The 22,453-nt window shown below is 49.7% G+C and overlaps 6 protein-coding genes across 7 annotated transcripts; 4 read left to right on the top strand and 2 right to left on the bottom strand.

Moving 5' to 3' along the window:
* The first annotated feature begins 109 nt into the window (after positions 1-109).
* FOXG_00955 (hydroxymethylglutaryl-CoA lyase) lies at positions 110-1,535 on the top strand. The gene is made up of 2 exons (XM_018377631.1): positions 110-476; positions 531-1,535. The coding sequence occupies exons 1-2, from the start codon at positions 216-218 to the stop codon at positions 1,377-1,379; spliced, it is 1,110 nt and encodes a 369-aa protein (XP_018233389.1). The 5' UTR covers positions 110-215; the 3' UTR covers positions 1,380-1,535.
* A 243-nt stretch (positions 1,536-1,778) lies between these two features.
* FOXG_00954 (V-type proton ATPase subunit B) lies at positions 1,779-3,656 on the top strand (the record flags this gene model as incomplete). The annotated part of the gene is made up of 7 exons (XM_018377630.1): positions 1,779-1,877; positions 1,941-2,025; positions 2,088-2,107; positions 2,166-2,201; positions 2,255-2,416; positions 2,470-2,795; positions 2,849-3,656. 7 exons carry the CDS (start codon positions 1,779-1,781, stop codon positions 3,654-3,656), a joined length of 1,536 nt encoding a protein of 511 aa, XP_018233388.1.
* Positions 3,657-4,167: 511 nt separating this feature from the next.
* Positions 4,168-5,606, top strand: FOXG_00953 (diphthamide biosynthesis protein 1; the record flags this gene model as incomplete). The annotated part of the gene is made up of 2 exons (XM_018377629.1): positions 4,168-4,378; positions 4,456-5,606. 2 exons carry the CDS (start codon positions 4,168-4,170, stop codon positions 5,604-5,606), a joined length of 1,362 nt encoding a protein of 453 aa, XP_018233387.1.
* On the bottom strand, positions 4,530-6,475 carry FOXG_00952 (chromosome transmission fidelity protein 8). The gene has a single exon (XM_018377628.1). The coding sequence runs from the start codon at positions 6,307-6,309 to the stop codon at positions 5,869-5,871; it is 441 nt and encodes a 146-aa protein (XP_018233386.1). The 5' UTR covers positions 6,310-6,475; the 3' UTR covers positions 4,530-5,868.
* A 112-nt stretch (positions 6,476-6,587) lies between these two features.
* FOXG_00951 (40S ribosomal protein S6-B) lies at positions 6,588-8,301 on the top strand. 2 transcript variants are annotated; one of them, XM_018377626.1, is made up of 5 exons: positions 6,588-6,736; positions 6,898-6,984; positions 7,069-7,431; positions 7,619-7,786; positions 7,842-8,301. In XM_018377626.1, the coding sequence occupies exons 1-5, from the start codon at positions 6,731-6,733 to the stop codon at positions 7,935-7,937; spliced, it is 720 nt and encodes a 239-aa protein (XP_018233384.1). In that variant the 5' UTR covers positions 6,588-6,730; the 3' UTR covers positions 7,938-8,301. The 2 variants fall into 2 exon arrangements, with proteins under 2 accessions (XP_018233384.1, XP_018233385.1); XM_018377627.1 differs by having other exon boundaries at positions 7,069-7,786.
* FOXG_00950 (E3 ubiquitin-protein ligase HUWE1) lies at positions 8,069-21,300 on the bottom strand. The gene is made up of 4 exons (XM_018377625.1): positions 20,674-21,300; positions 9,130-20,620; positions 8,735-9,079; positions 8,069-8,679 (listed from the first exon to the last, which is right to left on the bottom strand). The coding sequence occupies exons 1-4, from the start codon at positions 20,719-20,721 to the stop codon at positions 8,585-8,587; spliced, it is 11,979 nt and encodes a 3,992-aa protein (XP_018233383.1). The 5' UTR covers positions 20,722-21,300; the 3' UTR covers positions 8,069-8,584.
* Positions 21,301-22,453: the final 1,153 nt, after the last annotated feature.

The raw sequence follows: 22,453 nt of genomic DNA, 5'->3' as shown, positions 1-22,453 counted from the left end.
GCCCCGGCCCTTTAGCTGTAACTGTATCGGTACTGCAAATTGACTGTACCGAAGCCCGAAGCTCGGCCCATGTTTTGGGGGGCCGATAGTACGCGGATTGTGTCCAATACTTAGACCTCTCCGCCAAGCTCGGCACTTCAGTACCTTCTACTTTGACCCATTTCAATCGAGCGTACATCGACTCCTATATCGCCTGCTCACGAAAATTTCCAAGCATGAGTCTCTTGCGGTCCAGCGTCTGCAGAGCATGTCGCCGCTCGCAACAAATTCGCTGGCATAGAGGCCTTGCGACGGCCAGCAATCAGTCATATGATAACCGGGTTAGGCTCGTCGAGGTTGGGCCTCGGGACGGCCTGCAAAATGAGAAGAAGGCAATCTCCTTGGAGACCAAGATTGAGCTTATCGAACGATTAGCCCGAACTGGAGTTTCTACAATTGAAGCTGGATCCTTTGTTGCTCCAAAATGGGTGCCTCAGGTAGTGTTCTTGCTAATCCGATGTCTACTCAGCAACCTGACACTTTTACCATAGATGAGCAACTCCAGCGAAATCTTGCAGCATATCCTCGACGGGAAGGTTTCTTCTCCTGGCCCGATCTCATACTCCTTCCTAGCACCCAATGGCAAGGGCCTTAAATCTGCCGCCGATGTCCTCAGAGCGAATAGCGGAAAGTTTGCAACTCAACTGGAGCCAGCAGCTGGAGCCGAGGCCGCCACCAAGCCAAGTGTTGAAGTCGCAGTCTTTGCTGCTGCCACCGAGAGCTTCACACAGAAGAACCTCAATTGCGATATCAAGACATCGCTCGAACGCTTCAAGGAGGTGATTAGGGATTCCAAGGCTATCGGTCTCAGAGTGCGCGCCTACATTTCTGTAGTCCTAGGATGCCCATTCGAAGGGTTCGACGTTGATCCTCACAAAGTAGCTGAAATTGCTACAGACCTTCTGGAGGCTGGAGCAGATGAGATCTCACTCGGGGACACTACAGGTATGGGTACAGCACCTCGAACGGGAGCTCTCCTCCAATGCATGTCTGCAGCTGGTATTCGAACTGAGGATATTGCTATGCACTTCCACGATACATACGGCCAAGCTCTAGTGAACACTGCTGTATCCTTAGAGCACGGCATTCGGACGTTCGATAGCAGTGTTGGTGGTCTGGGTGGCTGTCCTTACAGCCCTGGCGCCACCGGTAACGTTTCAACGGAAAACATGGTTTACTTTATGGAAACTCTGGGTATGGACACTGGTATTAATCTGGATGCCATGTCTGACATTGGAGACTGGATCACAAAGGAGTTGGGTAAGGAAAATGGCAGCACCGTAGGTAAAGCAGTTCTTGGAGCTCGGACTCGAGCTATGCAAAACGCAAAGGAAAGCTAAGAGGAAGCTTGTTATTGTGTTGTTCTCGTTGAGCATAGTAAGAAAAGACAGGCAACTATTTACCTAGTTATTCAGAAACACCGCAGGTTCTTAGATTCCTTCTATTAAGCTGACAGACTTAAATGCTGTTGATATAACCGGTCAACTTACCTTACCCTCTGCGAATGTCATGTGATGTCACCGATGTCGTCGAAACGTTCCCATGTGGAGGTGAGGTTATCGGCCGTGCGTCGTCTTTGGGCTGGCGCAGCTGGAAAGGCCCCACTTGGATGAAGCAAGCTCAACCTCCTCCAACCTCTTGAGACCTTCTCCCGACTTCACCTCCAAGCTTCGCGATCGGCTCCTATATTCTCTTTTGCCCCTTCCTTCAACCGTCCGATTACCGATCCATCGCCCATCATGGCGGACCCTCGCGAGTCCTCATCGTACTCGGTCATTCCCAGAATTCGATACAACACTGTTGGCGGCGTCAACGGTCCCCTCGTCATCCTCGATAATGTACGCCGTCGTCATCTGCCAAATCGAGCCGGCTTGGAACTTGCGGGCTGACAGCAAAAACAGGTTAAATTTCCGCGATACAATGAGATCGTGACACTCACTCTTCCCGATGGCACTGAGCGCTCAGGCCAAGTCTTGGAAGCTCGAGGTTAGTGTAGCTGCTGGCGTCTCTGAGGTAATGACGCGGAACATGCTGATATGGACTACTAGGTGATCGAGCTGTCGTCCAGGTACTTTTCCATAGATACGATGCGATATGATATGATATGGCGATTGACGATTGTATAGGTCTTTGAGGGTACTTCCGGCATCGATGTGAAGAAGGTAGGCGGTATTGGGAGCTCTATTGGTAGAACATCAAGCTAAGACGACCACAGACCAAGGTTCAGTTTACAGGCCAGAGTTTGAAAATCGGTGTCTCTGAAGACATGCTTGGTCGTATCTTTGATGGTTCCGGTCGAGCTATTGATAAGGGCCCCAAGGTGTTGGCTGAAGATTATCTTGACATCAACGGTTCTCCTATTAACCCTTATTCTCGTGTAAGGCTACCCTTGAGCGCTACACGGTAGATATAATCTGACTCATGATATAGGAATATCCCGAGGAGATGATTTCCACAGGTATCTCTGCCATTGACACCATGAACTCGATTGCCCGAGGACAAAAGATTCCCATTTTTTCCGCCTCTGGTCTACCTCACAACGAAATCGCTGCCCAGATTTGCCGACAGGCTGGCCTCGTCCAGAAGCAGGGCATCACTAACAAGGGCGTTCATGATGGCCACGAGGAGAATTTCTCGATCGTCTTCGGTGCTATGGGTGTTAACTTGGAAACTGCCCGTTTCTTCACCCGCGACTTTGAGGAAAACGGCAGTCTGGAGCGTGTTACACTCTTCCTGAACCTCGCCAACGATCCTACGTGAGCTGCAAACCATATTCATAACGACGATACGCGTACTAATTCCTGTCCAGCATCGAACGTATCATTACTCCTCGTCTTGCTCTTACCACTGCCGAATATTACGCCTACCAACTCGAGAAGCACGTTTTGGTCATCCTTACCGATCTTTCTGCTTACTGTGATGCTCTCCGAGAAGTTTCAGCCGCTCGAGAAGAAGTTCCCGGTCGTCGCGGATACCCTGGTTACATGTACACTGATTTGTCCACCATCTACGAACGAGCCGGTCGTGTTGAGGGCCGCAATGGTTCCATTACTCAGATTCCCATTCTGACCATGCCCAACGATGATATCACCCACCCCATTCCTGATCTGACAGGTTACATTACCGAGGGTCAGGTGTTCATTGACCGAGCTCTGGACAACCGTGGAATCTACCCGCCCATCAATGTTCTGCCTTCGCTGTCCCGTCTGATGAAGTCTGCCATTGGTGAGGGCATGACTCGAAAGGACCACGGTGATGTTTCGAACCAACTGTACGCCAAGTACGCTATTGGTCGTGATGCCGCAGCCATGAAGGCTGTCGTTGGTGAGGAGGCCTTGTCTGCTGAGGACAAGCTGTCCCTCGAGTTCTTGGAGAAGTTCGAGCGTCAGTTCATCAGCCAGGGCCAGTACGAGTCTCGATCTATTTATGAGTCTCTGGACCTTGCATGGAGCCTTCTCCGTATTTACCCTAAGGAGTTGCTCAACCGTATTCCCGCCAAGGTTCTCAACGAGTTCTACCAGCGAGCTGCAAAGGAGTCTAAGGCCAAGGGTAAGGCTCGGGCAGATACTGAGGCCCGAAGCCAGCAGCAGACGGAAGAGAACCTTATTGACGCATGAGGGGACGACTTGTCGGCATTTTGATAGATAGTATAATGAGCGCGCACACAAGGCTGATGGAAGAGCAGAGAGAGAAATGTTTTTAGCTGATTGTTTTCACGCTGTTGTTGAGGGAGGCTGTAGAGCAGAGCAAGAGTAGGTATATGGGCGAAGATAGGGGGACGAGCCAATGCAATTCAACCGATCCTCAACCTGACCCTGATGTCTCATGATTGATTACCTGAGCCAAGAGGAGCATGACTTGCCATGGTGATGAGAACATACAACAGTAAAACCTTGGCTGGTTGGTCATGGCGTCTCTTTAGATTCAGACAACCAATGAAGTCGAGTTTCAAAGAGAGTGGATCTACAGTGTCGAAAATTCAAGTCACGCACATTGCCACCTAACTTTTTTTCTTTTTTGGTTTGTACTTACCCCAGATTGAACGGGCCATGTAAGAGAACTCTCGTTTTATTTCAAGATAATTTCGTCGTGGAGAGCATATCGTCCTTCTTTTCACACAAGCACAATATGGAGGAAGATAGAAGACAAACAGACCTGGGCACAGCAGCCGATATCGAAGAAGCTCAGCTCGCTCAGACGAGTCAATCCCCCGCCTTCCAAAATGAGCCAGAGACAGCAGCACCACTGAAGCAACCAAAGAAGAGATTCATAGGACGAAGAGCAGCAGTTGAGGCCGCGGCAGTGCTCGGAGCATCAGGGGAGAGCGGTGCTGTTCAGAGTATGTGAAAACACCGTCCTTCATCATGAAACCCAATTCAGGAATGGATGGAGATATACTCATGCTGTTTATTGTAGCTGCCAAACCTCGGAGGGCTCCCAGACTTCTAAATCAAGTTCCTAAGGACATTCTTGAGAACGCTGATCTGAAGGCTGCCATTGCGTTATTGCCTGCTAACTACAACTTTGAGATCCCCAAGACGATCCACCGCATTCAAACTTCAAACGCCAAGAGAGTTGCGTTACAGATGCCCGAGGGCCTTTTACTCTTTGCCACTACTATATCAGACATCTTGACGCAGTTCTGCCCTGGTGTCGAGACACTCATCATGGGCGATGTGACTTATGGCGCTTGTTGTATCGATGATTACACAGCAAGGGCCCTTGGTTGTGACCTGCTGGTGCACTATGCTCACAGTTGCCTCATCCCCGTCGACGTGACCACGATCAAAACTCTATACGTCTTTGTCGACATCAGCATTGATGCGACACATCTCCTAGCATCCCTTGAGCGCAACTTTGCCAGTGGCAAAACCATAGCTGTTGTCGGCACTATTCAGTTTAACGCTACTATCCATGGCGTCAAAAGCAGTCTCGAGCGCGGTGGCTTCCGTGTTCTCGTTCCCCAGATTGCACCATTGAGTAAGGGTGAAATCCTGGGCTGCACTTCTCCTCGTCTGAAAGACAACGACAATATCGATCTGATCCTGTACCTGGGTGATGGTCGTTTCCACCTTGAGAGTATCATGATTCACAACCCTTCTATTCCAGCCTACCGATACGACCCTTACTCTCGAAAGCTCACGCGGGAGGCGTACGGCCATGAGGAAATGCAGTCTCTCCGTCGTACAGCCATCCATAGCGCTCGTACAGCACGCAAATGGGGCCTGATTCTCGGCGCCCTTGGCCGCCAGGGCAACCCGCATACATTGGGCCTCATCGAGAAAGAGCTCAAGGCGCGAGGCATTCCTATCGTGCACTTGCTACTAAGTGAGATCTTTCCGGGCAAATTGGCGCTTATGTCGGATGTCGAGTGCTGGGTGCAGGTTGCTTGCCCTCGATTGAGTATTGATTGGGGTTATGCATTCCCGCGGCCGTTGTTAACGCCGTATGAGGCACTTGTTGCATTGGGCGAGCGACAAGATTGGGGTGAAGGTGTCTATCCCATGGACTACTACGGAAAGGACGGGCTAGGAAGGACAAGGCCTTTGCAGATTGCCTCAGGATAGAAGCAATGATGATACTGAACGGTTGAGATCCAACAAGTGCGATAGGACCTTGGCTGGATATACAGTAGGGTGATGAAGAATAAAGTTGAATATCGATAAAAAGAAGTGGACGGATGGGTGAGCCTTTCACTCGGATTAAGAGGATATGGGAGATTTGAGTGTTGACTTGGAATAAGGTGCGGAAGTCTCGCTCAGCATTCGTAATACGATATAGCCTTTTTCGTTGACCGCGTAGTAAAAAAAAAAAAAAAAAAAAAGGTCATCAGGTCGCATTGGCTGTTCCGACGGGCTCTGGTCGGTTTGGAAACATAAGTTTGTACTTGACAATCTCAACCACCTCAAGATTTTCGCCCTGCTCTAGTGTTTCCCCCCCTGTGCCAGATATCACCTTATTCTCTCTCTTTCGCACTACGGCCATGGCTTTTGGAAGCTTTTTGATCTCCCCAGTGAGACGTTGATGCTGGCCAACATAAAGGTGAACCCGCTTCATCCATGCCGAGCCTTCAGTACCGGGCACGAAATCTGGGAAGTCAAGTCTTCCAACTTGGACGCCGCCTAATGCATCTCCATTGGCGTCTTGGGGTAGATTGATGGTTCCTTGGAGTTCCAGGAGAGCTAGACCTGAGGGGGTTTGCAAGAGTTGAGGTAGAGGACTTGAGGATGGTGGCTTGTTGTTTGGAGGATATAGCTTAACCGAGGACATGACGAGATTAAATGCGAGAGTGGCGATGTTTCAAACAGCTTATATCGTTCCAACAGTTAGATAGGTATCAGTATCAAATCTCTCCAGCTGAGCTGGAAAGCTTCCATTGACACCTCGAGTCTAAGTTTGAGGTGCGTGCCTAGAAGTCTACAGTAGAATATGCATGTATACACGGTGTGGAAACAGTCGGTAACAGGCTCGCACTAGCTTAGTACCTAGGTATCCAGAGTAGTCGGACTTTCCTTTGCCCGAGGGATCTGAATTTGCGTTCATTGGCTGCCCGTGCGTGTGCCTAAGAGCCCTAGCGAGGTCGCACTTGCCTTCCACAATTTTCGAATTCGGAAATTTCGAACCTCATCATCCTCTACTAACTTCACAGCAGGCCAGGTCAAGTAAACTTGCACCCACCACAACTGGCAAAATGAAGGTACGACAAGAAGCAATCAACAATCGAGCGATGCGAGTGTACAAGAGAGCCTTTTGCTGTTTGAAATGGATTAATCATTCTTGTCGACTGGCCTCCTTGCGTGCGCTCCTGCTCGATTGAAGACCACAAAGTAAATATTCGCTGACATTACTCTTCTACAGTTGAACATCAGCTACCCTGCCAATGGCAGCCAGAAGCTCATCGATATTGAGGATGAGCGCAAGCTCCGTGTCTTCATGGAGAAGCGCGTACGTCGAAACTCTCTTGCCTGCGACCGCTCGGCTCGTCGACAACAAACCGACCGACAAAATGCTGACTCTTTTTTTTGGTAGATGGGCGCTGAGGTTCCTGGTGACTCCATCGGCGATGAGTTCAAGGGCTACATCTTCCGCATCACCGGTGGAAACGACAAGCAGGGTTTCCCTATGAAGCAGGGTGTCATGCACCCTACCCGTGTCCGCCTCCTCCTTTCCGAGGGCCACTCTTGCTACCGACCCCGACGCACCGGTGAGCGCAAGCGAAAGTCTGTCCGTGGCTGCATTGTCGGCATGGATCTCTCTGTCCTCGCCCTCAGCATCGTCAAGCAGGGTGATGCTGACATCCCCGGCCTCACCGACGTCGTCCACCCTAAGCGCCTCGGTCCCAAGCGCGCCACCAAGATCCGCAAGTTCTTCGGCCTCACCAAGGATGACGATGTATGTCTCTCCCTACGCCCATACTCGATCATCGCCTACCCGGAGCTGCAGTGGAGGAGTTGGCAGACCGGGTAGAGTGTGAGAGGACCCCTTGACCTTCTTTGTCAAGAAAGAGGTTAGGGGGTAGCGAGTTGAACAATCATAACCACAAGAATTGAAAGTAAACTAATGCTTACATGATACCTAGGTCCGCAAGTACGTTATCCGACGAGAGGTTCAGCCCAAGGGTGAGGGCAAGTCTCCTTACACCAAGGCTCCCCGCATCCAGAGACTCGTCACCCCTCAGCGTCTCCAGCACAAGCGTCACCGCGCTGCCCTCAAGCGCCGCCAGGCCGAGAAGGTCAAGGACGAGGCCGTAAGTTACTCACACGCACAACACAGCTATCATAAGCATCTAACACGATATGCAGAACGAGTACGCCCAGGTCCTTGCCAAGCGTGTTGCTGAGGCCAAGGCCAACAAGGCCGATGCCCGTAAGCGACGAGCAAGCTCTATGCGCAAGTAAGGTTCTGGCGTTTAATGAAAAAAAAAGTGGAATCATACCTTGGTCTTGTGGTTTGCATGCATTGGGAGTGAGGATTCTCTATAGGGCTTGTTTTGAGCCAGCCACGACTGCGTTAGACATTTCGAAAATATGAACATGCATTAATGCACTCGTAACCCGCGCTCATTGGCAACCTACGCCTGCGTCTGTGTCTATACTATGCCTTTCGTCACTATATGTTTCTTAATCATGACTTGTTACTGTTTTTACACCAATTTTGTGTCGTCCTTTACAGGAATAACTGGAAATCAAGAGGTGGACCACTAGCAAACACAACTTAAACCATAGAGCAACCAAATTCAGCACACACCATAGGTTGTTTTCCAGGTGATCACCTATTAAACTTTGATTGATATACATGAAACTTCGCCTATCATCTACTTTCTGTGCGCTTTCCGCATTCCAAGGAACCTATAGGAGACCTGCACTTCTCCCAAGGTAAAGCCCGGACGAGGATGCTACATCCAGTGCTCAAGACCATGAAATCTCGAGTCCAGGCTGATAAAACACAATACCGGGTACCGTAGTAAACATCAACTCTCTTTTCCATTGGTGTCCCCATCTATGATCCCTTTTCCTTTACGCGCCTGCAATGCAAAGATTGACGATCACGCGAAGCCAAAATATTCGCTGCCTGCTGTGATGGCCTTCATGATCTGAGAACGCAAATGGTCGTAGCTCTCATACTCTGGGAGGTCAAGCTCTGAATTTTTCCATGTTAGTCGATGTACGAATTGAATGCTGATGATTTTACTTACGGTTAAAACAGGTATGCGAAGAAGGCAATCTGTCTTTGTTGCCATAGTCACGGTGGATGTTGAATCGGTTAACACCGTTCATGCCTTCGAGCTCCTTGAAGCCATTGAGTGGAACCTTGCTAGTTCCTGTAACGAACTGCAACAATTTGGCGCGCTCTTCCTTATCAAAAGACCGTAAAGCTCGCCAGAACCATTGAATTTGTTGCGAAGATGGGGTGTAGTTGTGGTACTCTGTGTTGCTCTTCCAGTCATCGATATCAATATCGGGTAGGCCAGAAATCAAAAGCTCCAGCTCCTGTTCGTTGAATATGGATATCAGTTCGGCAGGGATAATGTCATGGAAGCCTGTTGAAAATTAGTGATTGAATGAAGTTATCATTGATTGATATGCTTACCTTGAAGGAAATGGGCCATCTGCTCCTTGACGGAAGATAGCAACTTGTGTTCGACAACAAGACGGACATAGTCGTGTTTATTCTCCTCGGTGACGGCAATCTCTCGACCATTAGGAATGAGGTCAACGACGGTGGTAGCGCCGAACTCATCGTTTTCGACCGAGAAAGTTTCGGTGATGATGTCTGTGATGTCGTTGTCCAGCATCCAGCACAAAGACTTGTAGTAGTCGGGGTCGAATGATTCCATGTCCTTGACCGAGACAGATTTGCCGAGGATTCGCTTGTATACAGCACGGCTGAAGTAACAGTCAAGAACGCGACCCTCATATAATGCTTTGCCGATGATGCGACCGATGAATTTGAAGAACATCAGATGCTCATCATTGATGCCGCTGAGCTTGTTTGGATGGAAGGTCGTCCGATCAGAGGACACCGGTGTGAAGAGCACATAGTTTGGATCAAACATCTGCCGAGAGAGTACTTGGAACCACTCGCGAGTAACTCCACCAGCGTCAACGCCTTCCTCGCCATGGAAACGAATGTTGAGCTTTCCAAATTTCATCTCATCCCCAGACTTGAAGTATAAGGACTTGAACGAGTCATGGAAAACCTGTTCACGACGGACAGAGAGTTGTAAAGTAGGATAGGAGGGTCGGCTCTGGTTGCTGCCAGATCGGGAATGGACGCTGCGGTTAAAGTAGTTGCGCTTGTTATCAAATTCCAGCACCTTGGGGTTTTTCACAAGGAGTGCGAAGGTGCCCGACATGAGCTTGGGATTGCTCCTGACAAGCTCGTTAAGGATACGTCGATGATCCTCGGTGAAGCTAAAGAAGAGATTGGCCGTACGAGACTCGGGTGGCGGACTTGAGAGGACCATTTCTTTCTGCTGTGAGGGATCATCGTTGGTGGTTGTATTCTTGCAGACCACCATGAGAGATTCAATCAGTGGTAGCAGGATTGTAGCCACATTGAGCATGTTTTCGCGCTGACGAATGGCACTCAGGCAAGCACTCAACTTCTCCCACATGGCCGAAAAGGTCGAGTTGTGGTAGAGAGATGTGACTAGATCGTGTCTCTCATCCTTGTTCTTGCTAGACTCGGCCTCGTCGCCCTTTTTCTTGTTGTCGAACAAATGATCCAATGCTGTCAAAACACGAAGGAGCTTGTTTTGCTCGGATGCTCCTGGTGAGAATTTGGCAAGAGCAACGCCTTGGATCTCAGTGCCTGAAGATGCCTTTTCAATATGTGGCAAAAGGTCGTCCAGATCAGCGACGATGTTCTCACTAAGAAGCCGGGCCTGGTGAACAAGCTCCTGACCAAATGTTGCCTTAGCCCCTGGAATGGCTGAAAGGTTCTTGATAGTCGAGATGGTGTTTTGGAAAGTCTTGGAGCTGCACTCTCGAGCCACAAAGATCCTTACGGCTAATGTCAGGTTCTGAGCGGGGACAACAGGCGGCTGAAGTTGTCGGAGTTTCTTTTGGACTGCATCTTTCTTCTCTTGTTTCTTGGCATTAACATCAGTGACAGTGTCCTCTTTAGCATCGGTGTTGGACTGCGTAACGTTGCTCGTCTCGGTTGGTTCCGCTTTTGAAGCTTGCTCCACAGGATCTTCAGTTTTGGACATCTCTCCCAACGGTCTGGAATCAATGGCTTTCAGTTCATCCTCGGCTTCCTTACGACGACGTTCAAGATTTTGAAGAGGCAATGTGACTCGATTCAACAAATCAGCCAGATGGGTCATAACGACAGAGCTTTCCATAACAAGGTCGCGATCAAGGAGTGATAGCAAAGAGTTGATGGCATACTTGTGGGACTTGGAGTCCTTGCCCTTGCCCTTACGACTCAGGGAGCGCTTGAGAGTTGAGCCGACGGCTTCGTGTTCTGTCAGGAAAAGCCAGGGAATATGAGGGTTCTTTGAAGACAACTCCACCAGCAGATCCAGGCACTGCTGAACAATCAAGAGAGGCGAGGTTTCGGAATTGGTTTGCGTAGTGTTTGCGGCGGCTAGGCCAGTCAGGCTTCTCTTGAGTGTCTGCGGGGTTTTCTGCTCGGAGTCCTTCTCCTTATCCTTCGGTCTTCGTGCCTTTAGGGACAACTGGCCGAAACTGCGCTCGACAGCCCCCATGTCTGTGCTACCGTCCTGCAAGATCTGAAGGAGAGTGCTAATCACCTCAAGTCGAGTTTGCTTATTCTCGCAGACATCGGCAAATACGTTGAATAGATGGTTCCTTATGGAGCCCTGTTGCGTAATGAACATCAGACGAAGGAGCGTAGCGACACCAGCCTTGTCGAGCATCTGAACAACCGTTCGGCGCTGTGCCTTTGCTCCCTCTTGGGGGTTAGGTGGCCCAGGCTGGCGACTTGTGCTGGCTTGAGGGCTGCGGCCTGTGATGACGGAATGGCCGTTGTTGTGCTGAGACAAAGCTCGGGCCTGGGCCGCCATTTCTGGGGTCAGTCGATCCATGAGCTCTTCGCCTTGGTCCATAAGAACCTGTTGTCGCAGATCAGGCGGGAAAGTGAGGAGGATACTGGCAGTATCCATTTCCGGCATGACAGCCTGGCCGGTGCTGGCGGTTGCTTGACGATTCGTTTCTTCACGAGCCCGGCGGCGCTGCTCTTGGCGCTCCTGTTGAGCTATTTCGTGTCGCAACTCTTCAGGAAGAGCATCTAGAAATTCTTGGAAAGCTTCGGTCGGGTTCCCATTTGTCTCTTCACGTGCCTCGGACCTTCTGGTGCTGATTGCCTGTGCAATGACCTCCTCGCGAAACTCCTCGGGAAGAGCTGCGATATAATCAGGATCAATACCGAGTTCGGTGACGTCAACCTCTTCGCCTCTAATTGTGGTCATAACACGGGGACCGTCGTCGGCGGTTTGGTCTGTAGCCTCCGAACGTTCTGCTTGGCTTTGGTTCGTTGACTCGACGCCTTCCATCGCACCTCCATTGCCTTGACCTTCAGCGGACACATCCTGATTAGCGGCTGCTTCAGAAGCGGCACGTTCAGCAGCCTCTCGAGCCTCTGCCTCTCGCTTTTCTCTCTCCGCCTTCTCTTTAGCCTCTTTAGCTTCACGTGCCAAGCGCTGCTCTTCTTCGCGTTTCTTCCGTTCTTCTTCTTCGCGCTTCTGTTGTTCAGCTTCTTCGGCCTTTAGCTTCTTCTCCAACTCCATTGCAGCGGGAGTAAGCTTAGCCACGATAATGTTCTGGAGCTTAGCCGTTTCTGTCACATTGCTAGTCCCAAAGACCATCCTAGCTTCCTCTTGGTATCGATCCATTGTGCCTTCAATAGCAAACGACACAGCTTGTAATGGATCCTGAGCCGATCCGTCGCGTCTCTGTTCAATACGAGAGGCTCGTACGGCACCAAGCTCTCTAGACTCGCGGTGCCCATGCGGACCAGTAATCTGCAGATGGAAGGCAGGTTGTCCGTTGCGCCCCATGATCGGGAGGAATTCCATTAGTTCACCAAGGAAGCCCATGGTTCCCTCGATATGTCGTCCACCTGAGCCAAAGATTGCTTCAGGAACTCGCAAACCGATAGTGTGATTAATGGTGGGACGCTGAGATGGTTCTCTGTTTTGGTCGCCCCGTCTGAGGAGTGGGTTTGTGCCATCATCGGTATTAGATTGGCCTGCCCCAGGGCGATGGCTGCGTGAAAAGAAGCTGCGAAAATCGCCACCAACGGCGTCCCGATGAGAACCAACAATGAAGCCGGGAGGGAAGGGGCTACGCGAGTCGGTGGTACGGGAAGGAATAAAGCGTCGGCGACCTGGGTTGTCTACCATGAACATCTGTCGGTGACGATCTTCGTCTTCGGCACCAAGTCCATCCCATCCAAGAGCCGGCATTGGTTGAGGCTGGTCGTCCAACGGATAGTCGTCATCATAGAGGTATTCGTCATCTTCCATTTCATCCTCGTCATCCTCGTCTTCATCTTCGTCGTGACCATCATCAAGATAATGATCTTCCAATCCATCCATCAGGTCTGGATCGTACACGTCGCCATCACCAATGATCGCTCGAGCCATGCCGTTGAGGATATCGCCTGGTTCCATGGGCATATGTTCGCCGTGAACATCTGCATCAAACTCTAGGTCATCCTCTTCCTGATCCTCGTCATCCTCACCATCATGGCTCGCGCTCTCCCATTCCGAGTTGCCATCGTCATCCAGAGGGTTGCCGTCTTCATCAACAATCTCAACCTGATCCTCAACGTCTTCCATGTCTGCGGATTCCACGTCATCGTCGTCATCATCACTTTCATCCTCTTCGTCCTCATCCATGATGACCTCGACAACGCCCGGCTCGCCATGGAGACCTTCAATTTCGCCCATTTCGCCAAGTTCTTCGTCATCGTCACTGATATTATCTTCTTCGTCCGAAATGTCGTCGTCTCCATAATCCATCTCATCGTCATACTCGTCCCCATACATGTCCTCGTCGTCGTCGTCCTCTTCATCTTCATCGGAATCGTCGTCCTCACCACGAGGCTCCAACATACCAAGGGTAGAATTGCGATACAGATCAGGGGTTTCTTCTCGATCATCGCCGAGGTCTGAGAGCGAAGAGGTTGAGCCAAGGTCATCATCTGCAGTGTCTGACAAAGAATCAGAGGGCAAGATATTGGAATGGCTTAGTTCCTTGGCTGTCTCTGTGAGAACACGCAAAACACGTAAGATATACTTAATGGCTCGTTTGACGCCCGGATAGTTGAGGTTGATTTCGGCAATAGAGGACGTGAGTTTATCAAGATAACCCTTCTCATACATCAATCTCCGTAGCTGAGCGTGCGACCGAGCTTGAACGTTGTCGGAGCCTCGAGAAGTTGCACCTGGGTCCTTGTCCCTTTCGCCAACCATGTAATTCATGAGTTCGGCCAAGCATTGCATGCGTGAGTAGCGAGTTTCCAAAGGTTCATCAGACAAAGGTGCTCTCTCATAGGCCTTCAACATGGTGTCAAGAACAAATTTGCGGGCAAACAGAAGATCAGGCTCCTCGTCGTACGCAAATTTGTCCTTTCCGCGATCAATTGCCTTCTCACTAGTCTTGGCAACCAAGGCGACCAGAACCTTCTGGGTTTGTGCTGAAGTAGCGGCCTTCTTCTTCGCGGCAATAGTATCGGCTGTTCCACTCAGATTGCCCTGACACAACAGATCGTAAATCAAATAATTAAGGACCGACGACCGAGGCTTGATTGGCGTACTTGTAGTTAACGGAGCATTGCGCTTGAAATTGATGAATTCCATCTTTGTCCTGTTATAGCTTTGAAGGAGCTCAGCAAGACAGTTGAGCAAGAAGCATCGGTAGACAAAGATTGGATGCTCGTCAGTTTTGAAAACAGGCTTTGGTGGCTTCTTGTCCTTCACGTCGGCTGCATTGTTGTCTTTGGAAGCCGATGCTGCATCTTCCGAGCCAGAAGCAGGATCAATTTTGGAATCCTTCTCAGTAGTCTGCACTTCTTTATCTTCGACTTCACGATAATTGAGCAACTCGCAAAGAAGGAAATGTATAACACCATCAGGGTTCTCAACGACGGGCCGTTTGCTTTCATGGGATTTTGGTGCATCAATCATCTCCTTGTCTGCAGGTTCCGTGGATTGCTTGATGTCGTCGACAATGTTATCGGTATCGTCAACGCCTGTGTCGGAAGTCGACTGGCTAGCTTCTTGTTTCAACTCAAGACTTTGGGACCGAGGATTGTCACTGGAAGGGGGCGTCCACCTGGTGAAGCGTAGCATCTCGTTGGAAATCTCAACGAAAAGGTCTGGTGCGCGAAGCGCAATTGGTGTCATTGCACGTAAGTAGTTATTAACATCAGGGTGCCCCCGCTGCGTTCGTTGGAGGTTCGGGAGGCCGATCTTAATCTCTGCGCGCATGATTTGTTTGATGGTCTCCTCATCCTCCACGATATGACGAAGAACAGTCATGACATGAGCAGTGAGCTTGGTTTGTTTGAATCTCTCGGAGCCAGAACCCGACAGTTGCTTTGCCATAAGAAACAACCGCTGCAAATTCTTCTTATCCCCGACCAACTTCGCTAGTCGTCGACTGCGTGTCAGTATAACCAGAACTCTGAGTGCTGCAATGGCGAGTGTTTCTTCCTTTCCTATCCGCGGGAGTATCTCAAGCAAAGATTCTAGGATTTGAGTACGCTCATGATCACCGACAATCGGAGTTCGCATTTGAATGACGGGGTCAGAAACAGCCTCGTCCAGGGATTTCGGTGCTTTCCACTGCGCAGCAACAGGACGCTCATCATGACGAAGGAGAGTCTCGACGACCAGTAGGACATATGGTATCCACGGTGGCATCCCTTCAGTAGAGCTCGTAGGGGAGACCTTCAGGAATCCAATATACTCGTTGATATGTTCCCTTAGGTTCTCAACATTGTTATCAAAGAAGCGCTCGTCTTGAAGAAGTAAAGCGAGTAGATGGGCATAAGCAGCAATGCATTTCCCAGTACGCTGCTTTTCTTCCTCCTCGTCTTGGGCAAGCGATGACAACGCCAAAGTCAAGGTCTGGCCGATTTCGTCTTCAGTGTCACTAGGTTGTTGTTTCAAAACCACGGTCCGGATGAGCTCAGACACCTCGATCGCTGTTTCAGGATGTGCGCGAACAACATCGAGGCATCTATCTATCATGTTTCCTCGCAACTTCGCCCGAAACTTGTCAACCTCTTCTTTTGTCGCAAGGGGGGAGCTTTCGTTTCTTTTTGGCTCTTCTGCAGCACATCCGGGTGTTTCTGCCGGCAAACTCGGGCCTTCATGGACCTCATCCACATCTTGAGAGGGGTCGATGATGCCCCCTAACGTTTCCCCAATAAATCTCTCCGCAAGATCGGGAGTATCAATTTCCGGAGGTCCATCTAAGGACATACGGTCTGCTTCCACTGCTCCGCCTGTGTTGACACCCTCTGTCTCACCGACACCTGAGGGCTCTTGTGGAGTCTGTTGTAACACTGATGTGTCAGAGTCTGCGGAAGGGATTGGGTTGCGTGCGCCAGCAAGTCCAGCTTTGTGAGCTGAGCAGTAGTGGTCTGCGAGGTTTGGGTTTCCATTCGCTCTGTACACTGCCTCGTGAACCAGATCAGCATCATACCCCTTGGCAAGCAGCTCTTCAACCGTGCCGCGATGGGAACGCCAGTCGAAGCGGACATCCGGGTACCTGAAAAGGTGAAAAGGCGGCTTATCTCTCGTGGATGATGAAGGCTCGCCATCGGCAACAGAAATGGCTTTGAGAATGTCGATTAACCGTGTCACAGTTTGGTGGGGTACTCTTTCGACAAAGGAAGAGTCCCAAAGCTCAATGATCTCAGGGAGAATGGCTGCCCGAAACTCTACCACAAGTTGTTGACAGATATATGTTGAGTTTGACGACCTATCTCCACTTCGAGGCTGCAGAGTGAATGCGTTTTGGGCGTCAGTAAGTTGCTTCGAATTGACCAACATCAAATCCAAGTCGAGGACCTTCTTCAGTCCAAATGCAGCAACCTTGGATCTGGAAGTCTCATCTGTTGCAGCATCTGGGCCTTCACGAACTGCCCGGGCAAATATTTTTAACATTGAATTCAATACATCCATTCCTCCCTCTTCTTTGAAGGCCAGAAGAACAGGCATGATGATCTGGGCGCTTGATCGATCGCTTGGTCGAGGAGAAGGCTGATCAATGAGCATCTCATTGATAGTATGCAACATGATGATCCAGAAGTGGAAGTCCTTGGATGTGGGTGTTGGGTTGGCAACAGATGGCCTCAACTGGCCAAGTACTGCATTTGCAAGTGCTCGGGCAATTTCCAAGTGCCGGGGTCGGTGATAGAGATCACGAGGGTCTCGTTCCCGTCGTGGCAAAAGACACTTGCCGAGCGTTTGAAACAGAGGAAATGTTGTTGGGATCATAGGATGCAGCAGATGTCGCAACGTTTCGTAGTTCTGGAAACGGGGGCTGGCTTGCTCCTCATCTGTAGGACGGCTCGGCTTGGAGTCATCTAAAGCGTCCTTCGCCTGAAATTGTGCTGTGCTGCTTAGCATATCTGGCAATGAAGTGCTGTCATCCACATCGGTTTCTGGAAGGTGTGCGCTAGTTAATCCCTCGACGGATGTTTGGCGCCTAAAAGACCAATGCTGGGGTACAACGTTGAGCTCTCCCGCCTCTTCTGTTAGAACTCCACGCAACAGGGGGCCAATAGAATTGACGAGTTTGAGGTAGTAATCGTAAACATTGACTGGATAGAATTGCAAAGCATTCGATCTCGATGTGGCGAAGCAATCGGAAATGATCTTGATAAACGTCTGCGCATTTGACAGTGCCTTGATCATCTTGGTACCGTTTTTGACAGCTTCATCGTGTGTCGTTTTGAGGTCAGAGGCAAGAAAAGGTGCAAAGTATGGTGGCAAAGCTTCCGTCTTATCAGAGAGAGGCTTCAGTGTGTCAATAGCCACCTGAGCTCGTCTGATTAGAGAGGGAAGGCCACGTATAGGGAAGGACTCGACGACCTGAGAGACGACCTGATTGAGAATCCTCGAAGCAACGGTGTCACCAAAATTGGTGGGCAGACTCGGGGATTCGCAAATATCAAGCAAAAGCTCCAGTCCGCCTGCCTCCACAAAGCTGGTCCTCAAGCCCTGATTTGATATGTAAGAGCTTAAGAAGTAACCTAAAGCATAGATGTAAGGGGTGATCGAGCGCGTGGGTGAATCCGGGCTGTCATCTTTCTGGCCTTCAGAATCCGTGTCGTTGGAGGGCACATCGGACATATTGACATCCGTGTCTCCAGAAGTCTCGGGTCCTTGGCTTTGCTCAGGAGATGCAATCGGTCGAATGAAGTTGCCATTCTCGTCCACAGATACAGTCTTGCCCTCATCGTCGATCAACAACATCCGAGCACCCCACCCAGCGGTCCTGGCCTTCTCAATACCGAGATAACGCACGCGAGCAACCATATCGATAACAGCATTAGAAATGGCCAAACGTAAGGCCGGGTGATGACGAGCAAGTTCATCAAAGCTTCCTCCAACATTGGTGGCGAGATCGCCGTCAAGTTCCATACATCTTACATGGGCAGCACTTTCGAAAATCTCGAGAAAGCTGTCCAAAGCACGCGATGCTGCTACCAGCTTCATGCCAGCGTTGTTAAGCGATATCGAGTTAAGGACTTGTGGTACAACAGTAATGACATCACTGGAAGGTAAGATTCCTGCTGCCAACGTTTCACGAGATAATTCCCGGATGGAGTCTTCGGTAGGGGGATGCGGTCGTGAGTCGTTTGCAACAATCGCGGTGACAGTCTCATTTGCAGAGTTGGATTCGTCGTCGTCTTCGTCCTTGTCGCTAGGTTTTTGCTCGGCCAATACGTCACCGGGAAGCGGTCTGGCGGTAACAGCTTCCAGGTATGTCTTGATCATGCCAGACTCAGAAATGGCCGCGAAGCTTGTGGGGTCATTGTTGATGAAATCGCTCAAAATGGTGACAGAATTCGTCCAGACGACTGAACCGAAACTCTTCTTGTCTCCAATGATGTCCCGCAAGCTCCCCAGGAGATCAGTTTTGTCGGCGAGATTACGGAGCAGCCGGTCAGTGTTACCGCCGTAGCTGTATGAGTTAGACATAATGTGATGGACAAACTTCAGCAGCCACTTAAGAGTCTGCTGCTGGTAGTATGGAATCTCATAATCCACCTGTCCTGATTGTTGATCCTTCGTAATGCCTTGGCCTGCTTTGTGCAATGCCTGCGCCTCCTTGACGGTATCAACCACCAATTGAGACACTGCATCAAGTCCCTTAGCGTTGAAGAAGGCAGTGAAGGCGTTTTGGTAGCTCCATATTAACCCGTCTAGAAACGCGAGGACCATGGAATGATTTCGTTGCGCGACACTTGACCTGATGTTCAGGATTTCAACCAAGATGTCCATCAATCCTGCAGATACCATCTCGCTTCCAACGCGAGTGGTCATGGATAGATGGAGAGTAAGAGAAAAGAGGTTGTTACGCCATTCATCCATTTGCGTGACTTGGTTTCCTTTATCACTATCGTCATCTTCCTTCATTCCTGCAACTGCCTTCCTGATAACGTAGAGTAGTATACCATGGTTAACATTGGCATTCAAAGCAGACAAAACATCTTGACACTTGGCTTGGAAATTAGAGACTGCTTCCAGGAGGGCGAGGGCCACAGCTTGCAGCCACAGGGGTACGTCAACGTTCCCGTGTGCTGTAGGGTGAATGAGCTCAGCAAGCTGGTACACTAACTGGAATCTTCTGGTCTCGTCTGCATCTTGGCGGAGCACTTTCTCGAGAAAGTTGGCTTCGTTATGAATGTATGCGAGATTGTTGATCGCTAGGAGGCGGACAGCAAGCAGCTTCTGCCGCGATTCACCAGAATCCATGAGAGCTTTGGAGGCTCTGATCCTATGGAACACCTCGTATTTTGAAGCGGGTGGAAGATCCGCGGGAGTGCGTGACACCAACTGATAGACGGAAGTCGATGCAATGACGGACTGTGGTATTTCGTAGAACTTTGGTCCAGCAGATGTTGTCTCGTCTGAAACACCGGGCGTTCGGGGGGCAATTGGAGAGGAATCATCGAAATTGCCCCGACCTTTCGGAGTATGATGCTGGGACGTCATGGTAGAACTACGACGCAGGGGTGTTGGTGTGGATGGTAGCGATGCACGCTCAGCATCAGTGCCAGCAGAGTCTTGCTGGGTATTCTGGGGATAATATGCTACCTTGACATCTCCCCAGCCATGCCACCGTTTGTCGTCTGAGGCCGCAAGAGCAACTAAATCATTCGCATGTATGGAGTTGGCTGACTTGGGGCTTCCTCCCTGTGCACGTTCTTTTCCTTTGGTCGAGCCAGGTGTGTGAGTTGTTACAGGATCAGATAAACTAACGATCGGCGTCTTCACAAAAGGTAAAGCAAGCTGTTGAACTCTGTCGAGATCGATGTTGTAGTGGTTTGCCAGCAAAGCTGCGCTGATCTGCCTGGAGGGGTTTGTGATGCGCTTGACCGAGGCTTGGTACCTTTGTGCGAGTTCTGAACCGACTTCGAGTGTTGCAATCAGTACGCTAAGAGACGTGGTGTTGAGAAGGTCGTTAAGATGGGCGCTGCTGGCATAAATACTTCGGTTACCGCAGTGCTCCAATAGCATTCGCGTATAGCGCAGGACCACCTCCACCAGTTGCCGGTCTCCGTTTGATGAAAAGCCCAAACCTGCTAGCTCCTCCGTTGACCACCGCCGCTCGCTACCAAAGGTCGATTCCTGATCTTGGTTGAGCAGTACATCGCATCCAAAGTCGCGAGTCTGGGGGCCCTCATTCAGCTTATATGTAGCACAGAAGTGCTCTAAGATGCTATCAAAGCGGTTCAGGAGAGGAATCCAGTGGTAAAGATCGCCGCGTCCAAAGGGCCATCGAGATGGAAAGCTTTCCAGCTTTTGTGGTAAGAGGGGTAGTGGCGTTGTTGAGGTGGTTTCGACATAGCTCTTGAGCCAAGGAGACTACAATATTATGTTAGCAATGCATCTTCCGGCTGTTTCATTTTGTCACTAACCAAAGTATCCTTATGCTTTGGTTGCATGGGCTTAGTGATCTTCCCCATGGTGAAGGTGAGGCGGCTGAGCCGCAGGAAACTGAAGAATCGCCCCCTCCACTACAACCGGGCTATCAACCCGCTCAAAAAAAAAAAAAATGAATATGTTCGCGAGTTCTTTTCGACTGGGCGTCTTCAACTATGAAATATCCTCTATCCGCAGTTTGTGCGGTGGTAAAGTTTTCGATTTTCGTGGGGCTTTCAAGTCGAAAAAGCTCCAAGTTGTGATCCAGATAAACCTTCTCCTTCGGAAAGGAATGACGTGTTCGCAATCAGAAGCCGCTTGGCGGCTGTTGTGTGATAGTCGGATGGTGAGCACAAGCGCGTTCGCCTGACAAAGTACCTATAGAAGGTAGGTGGTCGATGAAGCTTGGAAAGCAGTCCGAGGCCGAGTGCAGGTCGTCCTAGAATAGCTTTGATCCGCAGCTAAATCGTACCGTCTTGCTTATAAAGACGATATATATCTCCAGCTTTCACCAGCGGATGTGGTAATGCGAAATATCTCGTATGGGTATGAAAGTTGTGTTGTGAAGGTGCGGAGAGAAGGTGTAGGATGGGGAAAAGGTATAGTTATTGCAAATCGTCAGGTTGAGAAGTGCAAGTGGGCCTTTGCGTAATAGGTGCCGGAAGCTATGTACAGTGGGGTGGAGGTACCCCCGAGGCCAACCTTCCACTGCAGGGTACAGAATTTCCCGAATTCAAGGATCGGATTATCTCTTCGGCTCAAAGTCCCCTCAAATCCAGGCTGAATCTTGATAACTGATACCAGATCACTAAACAAAAGTAACTTAATAAGGATCCACAGGTTGGCAGTGACTTGTTTTTGTGAACAGCTCGCTTTTCATATATTTCTCAATACCTATGATTGTTATTGCTAGCTTGGCTTTCTTACTTGTTTTGTAAATATGGTTCTCCCGTTATATAAATAAATAAATACCTAAGTTAGTAAGTAGCAGCAGGTACCCAACAAGTAGCTTCTCGTGCAATGTTTGAAGCTACTAAGGTAAGTAAGTACCTTAATTACATTGTTTATTTCCGTCGCCAATCTCCTGATAGTCGATGGTGGGCTAAGTGATGCCTGCTTTTGCGAGGCCATAGCAACAAGTTGTTGTTGTTGTGGTTAGCAAGCCCTGTCTTTGAACTTCGAGCTCAGGGGCTTCGTAGTGTCTATTAGTTAACTTAACCGGCGATGAGTAAACCGATGTGCCGTTTTTTTTTTTTTTTTTTTTTTTTTTTTTTTTTTTTTTTGGCACACTTTGGATTTACCCCAAATGTCTAGATCCCATATCGAGCCTTGTGGAAGACAAACATTGAATTATAGGGTAGCTGTATCTAGTACGTTTCACTTCGAAGGCCGCAACAGGCATTGGGTCTGGGTTCATTACTGATTTGTATGTCTTCTCTTACCACCAGCAGGCGATACCTGAAGTAGGCATGTGTCAGGCAGCTTTTGAGAGCAGATATATGCTATGCGTCTTCAGAGCGAGATCCACGGCTGGTTATACGTTATTTTCCTTCTTCCGTCATTCGACCACTAACGTACACTACGTGTGTTGCTCACACTCTGCATTATGCCTAGGTTTTTTTGCGCTCACCATATGGGTGACAACACAGAATCTTAACCACCATGCCAGTCAAGCCTGCTATTGATCCTCGCTCAGTACCTAATATTGATCTATCGGGTAACCAATATCCCCAAACTTATTATTAAGCACGTCGTTATTAAGTGAGGAAGACCTGA

Source organism: Fusarium oxysporum, chromosome 1, assembly GCF_000149955.1.
Source record: "Fusarium oxysporum f. sp. lycopersici 4287 chromosome 1, whole genome shotgun sequence".
Lineage (NCBI taxonomy): Eukaryota > Fungi > Ascomycota > Sordariomycetes > Hypocreales > Nectriaceae > Fusarium > Fusarium oxysporum.
This window is presented reverse-complemented; position numbering and strand designations above follow the sequence as displayed.

Excerpts from the sequence above, each read along its gene's own strand:
- FOXG_00955 (XM_018377631.1), top strand. The coding sequence starts at position 216 with ATGAGTCTCTTGCGGTCCAGCGTCTGCAGAGCATGTCGCCGCTCGCAA. Across the intron at positions 477-530 it reads CTCCAAAATGGGTGCCTCAG|ATGAGCAACTCCAGCGAAAT; the intron begins GTAGTGTTCTTG and ends CTTTTACCATAG.
- FOXG_00952 (XM_018377628.1), bottom strand. The coding sequence starts at position 6,309 with ATGTCCTCGGTTAAGCTATATCCTCCAAACAACAAGCCACCATCCTCA.
- FOXG_00951 (XM_018377626.1), top strand. Across the intron at positions 6,985-7,068 it reads GTGTCTTCATGGAGAAGCGC|ATGGGCGCTGAGGTTCCTGG; the intron begins GTACGTCGAAAC and ends TTTTTTTGGTAG. Across the intron at positions 7,432-7,618 it reads GCCTCACCAAGGATGACGAT|GTCCGCAAGTACGTTATCCG; the intron begins GTATGTCTCTCC and ends CATGATACCTAG.
- FOXG_00950 (XM_018377625.1), bottom strand. The coding sequence starts at position 20,721 with ATGGGGAAGATCACTAAGCCCATGCAACCAAAGCATAAGGATACTTTG. Across the intron at positions 20,621-20,673 it reads CAAAGCATAAGGATACTTTG|TCTCCTTGGCTCAAGAGCTA; the intron begins GTTAGTGACAAA and ends ATAATATTGTAG. Across the intron at positions 8,680-8,734 it reads TTCGCATACCTGTTTTAACC|AGCTTGACCTCCCAGAGTAT; the intron begins GTAAGTAAAATC and ends GGAAAAATTCAG.